This window comes from Malus sylvestris, chromosome 14 (assembly GCF_916048215.2).
Source record: "Malus sylvestris chromosome 14, drMalSylv7.2, whole genome shotgun sequence".
NCBI lineage: Eukaryota > Viridiplantae > Streptophyta > Magnoliopsida > Rosales > Rosaceae > Malus > Malus sylvestris.
In genome coordinates this window covers 7,330,305-7,336,112 of record NC_062273.1, presented here as the reverse complement: position 1 = coordinate 7,336,112, position 5,808 = coordinate 7,330,305, and the positions used below count along the sequence as shown (strand labels likewise).

General features: G+C 36.1%; 1 protein-coding gene across 1 annotated transcript; it reads right to left on the bottom strand.

Moving 5' to 3' along the window:
* Positions 1 to 316: 316 nt before the first annotated feature.
* On the bottom strand, positions 317 to 5,245 carry LOC126598608 (chaperone protein dnaJ 10-like). Its single transcript, XM_050264973.1, has 10 exons — positions 5,030 to 5,245; positions 4,512 to 4,571; positions 4,108 to 4,190; positions 3,795 to 3,954; positions 3,346 to 3,475; positions 2,536 to 2,694; positions 2,043 to 2,221; positions 1,872 to 1,952; positions 1,624 to 1,782; positions 317 to 899 (listed from the first exon to the last, which is right to left on the bottom strand). Exons 1-10 carry the CDS (start codon positions 5,114 to 5,116, stop codon positions 780 to 782), a joined length of 1,218 nt encoding a protein of 405 aa, XP_050120930.1. The 5' UTR covers positions 5,117 to 5,245; the 3' UTR covers positions 317 to 779.
* Between the last annotated feature and the right edge of the window lie 563 nt (positions 5,246 to 5,808).

The window sequence follows — 5,808 nt, the reverse complement described above, 5'->3', positions numbered from 1 at the left end:
TTTGATGGAATTAAAATGTGTGAATGCTTAGAAAATTAAAACTCGAGATGTTAGACGGTTCGTTATTGATGTGTTGGATGCTTAAACCGCCTAAATCAAATCGCACCACCAAACCGACCGATCAATAATGGCGGTATTTGTCAAAATCAAACTAAAGCAAACCGTTTTAATTTTTGGTGTCAAACAGAATTAATCCGAATTATATTTTTCTTTTTTCTTTTTTTTTATTTGAAAAAACCACTACATTTTATCTATCCATGTGAGTAGTTTAAATGGAGTGTAATTTTCAATGCAAGAAATATGACCAACAGAAGGATAGAGAAATACTCCATCACATAAGATGTTCCCACGGACAAATGTACACTAGAGTCTTGATATTTGTTTGTTATCTGGGCAAATCAACATGAATCTCCACATCGACAAAAACATATGCGCCTAAAATTTAAACATTTGAAACTTAATCCGTCACTCCAGAAAATTACACAAATAAATAACAACTACAACGGCTAACTGGTGACAACGGCATCCCATTTTCTACAACAATCTATCTTCCTCCCTACGTATATAAATCTGTCTTCCCCATAAGAATAAGCGAGGCCTACGCAGCTGGAGGTGAGTTGCCCTTTCAAGCACAATTGTAACTCTTTTCAAGCATACACATCCAGCTAACGATAACCTCACATTCTTCCCGCAAAACCAGCCACAACATTGATACAAAAGATATGTCACAAGTTTTATACTACAAGACGGAAAGCAAGAGGAATACCCGATCTCCACCCTCAATGCCTGCCAATGGAGGAATGTCTCTGGGCACCAGGTGGTGCAGTTGGCCTTGGGAAGTGATAGTTCAACTGTTCACCGGCAATTTGGGGGGCTTCCACATAGGGGCTCTGTGACACCTAGTATTAAAAAGAGAAAAAAGATAAAGCATTAATAATACAACAAACGTACAAGGGTTTCTACTTTCTACTTTCTCCCCACTCATCAACTCTCTCATCATCCCCCAAAAACAGGAAAAACGTAAAACATCTAGTTTCAGCTGTATTGGTCTCTATTATGGTTCTTACTCGTGTGTTTCACATGTTTACAGTAACTTTCCTTTCTATTCTGATCATTTGAAATGTGTGATTGTAGTAACAGAATTACGTTGGTTGTTAAAAAATAAAATAAAATATTCCCAGTGGAAATTTAATAAAGCCATTACCCTAACCACTATTTAAGGCCATTTCACTTTCTGTTGTCGTCAACGAGCTTAACTTACCAAAATTTACAGTGGTTCATGCGCATATGCATTGGTTGTACTTGTAATCTTGAGTTTAATCAAATTGTTCTTTTTGTATTTTTGTCATTTTGTACCTCTCACAATGGTGTCAAATGAGTTGATACTATTTGTTTCCAGCAAGTAATACCTTGTTAGGAATCATTTATAATTACAAAAACGCAATAAAAATGATGCAAATGTGGAATGACTATGTTTAAGAAGTACATAACAAACGGTCATGTCCCAAAACTAGAAAATACCAAATGTCAAAAACTATGCATTCTGGGCCGTCTTGAAATGCTATTTGATGAAATCCGAACAAGGATATACACATAAAATGAGTTTATCAAATGTGAAGATACCTGTGGCTCAAATACTGTGTAAGATGGCTCTTCCAGATCTGAGGACTTTGGTGTTGTTATAGGAGACGAGGTATCATAGCTTGATTCACTTCCATTCAGTTTATGGACTCTACTATTTTGTGCAGGTTCACCCTCATTCCCACCGGTTGACTTGGTTCTCTACAATAAAATGTCATAGCTTCCATATGCATTAGACAATGGACATTACAGCAACATAAAATCATAAAAATAGGTTAAGAAAACAATACCTGGAAGATTCTGCCAAGAGTTTTCAACCCCTTTGCTCGCGCACGGAGTTCCTCTTTCTTGGCATTGCTGTCTTGAAGAACCTAAAGATCAAATGAAAAATTACAATTGAGACCAGATTTTCGTTCATGTTTTAGATAACTACCAAATAAAACAGTGGGGCAGCAACCAACCATCTGACAAACACGAGAAAGAGTGGCCTCAATATCAGCCACATTAAGCTTCCACAGGGAATCAATCATCAACTTCTTGTGAGATTGCATGTATTCTTCGAGCTCTTCCTCTGTGTAATTTCCTTCTGCACTTAGCTGCTTTTTCATGTCTTCCTGCAGCTGGAGCAAAGCAATTGCACCTGAAATAAATATAAGTCCATTAACCAAAGGAATATTAGCTTAGCCAGCAAACTTGTGTGCATTTGTGAGAACGTATCCCTTACACATGTCAAAAAAAAACAGACAGAAAACACATGAATATTCTTTTCCTGTCAAATATTTGAATACATACGGATGAAGTGGATTGGACTCTATTAGTTTGGGTAAGATCAGTCCCCACACCCTGGTTAGGCCCATAGGTCAATTAATTATTGGAGCCAAAAGTTATAGTCACCATGATAACAAAGATTTAGGAAACGACTGTCAATGACCGAATCCAGAATGATCCGCTAACCTGTTGCCGCTGTTACTTGGGATTTAATGAAATGCCCTTTATTTCTAAACCACTCTGCAACAAATGGCACGCCCAAATATATTGCTTTCTTGCCTAGCTCCTTTGCTGATTGTCTGGCATATATGTAGCCAATTGTATTCAACATATCAACACCATAGGCTGTTGAAAATAGACAATATCATTGAAAATGACAGTGAAAATTAGATAATAATCATAGAAACAGATCCATAGGGCATTAATAAACATCTGAACTAAATGTCAATGTATTTATAGAAAGAACCAAGGAACTAAAATCACCGATATAACTAATATTTTAGCCAATATATCACAAAAATCAACGGAGGGGGGAGGGTTTGAACCCAAGAAGCAGTGGGTTGGAGAGGAAAGCCCTATCCACCAGGGATTCCACCACTTGCAGTAGCAAAGTAATTATAAGTTAACCGTGTTACAAATTTATATGTTAAATGAAGCGTTATTTGTTAGTTTTGGATTTTAAAGAAATTTCAAAGATAATTTGTACGTTTTTATTTCTAGTTTTTATTATTTTCATTTTTCATCCATATTTCTGCCGATATCGATATCTTTTGATATTTCTCTGCAATTCAACTACCGAAACCAATATTGAAATCCTTGGAAAGAAGAAAACAATGTAAGCCCTAAAATGGCAATGCTTCATGGATAGTGTTTTCAGGATCTCATCTTGTATGTTCCCAAAACCTCATCTAATTTTACACGAGCCAACTTAAAAGCAGTTGAAACTTGAAAATATTATATTCTTGTCAACCAAAAGCACCACATGCAATGAATTACCTGCATTGGAAAGCCTCGCAACTTCAGCTTCAGCATGACTAACAAATTCCTCTTTGTTGCCTTGCACATATTGGTTGAGTCGGTTTTTTAGTGTTTCTGCAAGCTTTTCTTCTCTTTCCTTTTGAACAACCTGCAGTAAAGGGATATTGGCAATTTTGCCACACATTAAGCGTTCTTTAATGATAAAGACTTGTTCTTTCCAAAAAAAGATAGAGGTTTGTTTGTCCAAAAATCAAACTGATTAAAAGGACGAAGTAGAAGATGCAGGTATCCAATTGGTGAATCCGGGGGCAAAACCCAAATTCGTGATAACGAAAGAAACAATTAACTTCGTATTACCAATATATTAAATGTATGGCTCCCAATTTAATTTCAAACGAAGTTGTTCCCATCCATCAAAGAAAATTGCAGGTAAACTGGGTCAGTGAAAAAAATTAAACAAACTGTACCCGCATTTTCTCTTGCAACTTTTTGGGATCAAACTGTTCGCCTTCTGTGAAAATATCTAGGGAAGCCATTGATGCCATGGCTAGCTGTCCAATATATTCCTCGAAAAGCTCACTACCAAAAAGCATGGCGAAGATCGCTGCAGGATCAATAATTGCGTCGCTGAAATAAAAGGAACATTTTGAAAAATGTTAGAAGCACACAACTAAACACACACATTGCGATACGCACAGGAAACCCATAAGGTGTCACTGTGTCAGCCACCTTTTAGATCTTAAAATTCATATATTAATGAAATAAGAGAACAAAACTAACGTTGAAATCCCTGATTTTCCATTAGCATCATATGCTTGGCGTTGGCTTGGGTCGCTTAACACTTGGTAAGCTTCTCCCAAAACCTGAATCAAATGTGAAAAAATGTAAATATACTTGGTAAGCCTACACTAGATCAACGAAAGAAGTTACTATTAATTCAATTTCAAGTCCAACCCTCTTCACAAAACAACCTTCCCACAGTAGACCATCATTACACATGTTGCGGAAATGATGGTATAAAGGGAGAAAAGGGGTTGTGAATCCAGTATCGAGAACTTGTAGTTTCTAAAATACAAGTTCGTGAAAGTAAATAGCAACTTTCTCATGTCACAAATGCATTGTAGTGACCATAATTTATAATTTGATGGGCATTAATTTAAATGAAAATCAAAAGCAAGTCTTACCTGAAAATTTTGTGCTGCAAGTGGATCATTTGGGTTTTTATCTGGATGAACCTGCCTTGCCTGCAATCCACACAAAATCCAAAAGAAACCAAAATACTCAATTTTATTTACATTTGTTGGAAATGCTTGTTAGAAAAGCACTTCTGCCCAGACTGAAAGGGCTTCTATTAAAACCACATCATAAAATTTAAGAAAAATGCGAGTGCTTCCTAGAAAAGCACTTGAACTGCTTGCTTCCTGAAAGAATCCCATAGCAGGTGCTTCTTTCAAACATTGTCAGAAGCGCTTTTGATGATCTAAAAGCACTTCCAAACAGGCCCTAACACATGCAACTGATACAATTAACATCGCTAAGTGTTGTTAGCAACATGGGTTGGATCTAGTATACTTATTGCCTAATCGATTGAGGAAGAAGCAACTGATTACGAATCAAAACTTCCGATTAATTACCGCTAATCAAAATTAAAGCGAATATTAATAATAATAATTCTCTCAGTTTCCGCTAAAAATTAACTGACCTTCATGTAATAAGCTTTCTTGATCTCCGCCTCGGTGGCGGACGGGCTGACGCCGAGGACGTCGTAGTACTCCGTTTCCTTGACCATTTCTTCCGATCGGTCAAAATCTTCGCTTCGCAGTTTGGAGGGAGGAGCCAAAAATAATAATAAAATAATAAAAATAGAGAAGAAAAATAGAGGAGGAGGAAGAAGAAAAGTAGGATAAGAGAAAATAATAATCGAAATAAATAAAAAGATTCCCTTTCCTACGTCCCCACGCAGGGACGCGCTATTGCCGCATAATATTTAATTTATTTAGTACTACCACCTCCTATTCCCAAGTCATTAATTAAATTAATTAATCTTTGTTAGGACCAAAATTTTAAAAATTAAATTGATTCGTACAAAGACCTTGGACAACTTGGCGTTGACTCTTAGCCCGCCACGTAATTAACTTACTACTTAAGTTACAAATCATTTAGTATTATAGTCTAACGATTTTTACTTATAAAGGTTGTTAGATTTTCGATAAAAGTGAATTTAAACCACATTATTACTAATCTATTATGAAACTTAACCCACTCCCCCTCCTCCATCTCCACCCCCTTAATATAGATAAAATCTTTTGTTAAAAAAAAAAAAATCCTCTCAAAAGATCTCATACCAAATTAGTAGGATGAATTTTGATTGGTCGGAAAAAGAGTGATAATACTCCATACACAGCAAAAGAGCAATGAAGAAAAAAGATGCAGAATAGTTTCCACATGTTGTAAACATAAGAGTAAATTGTAGCAATGATC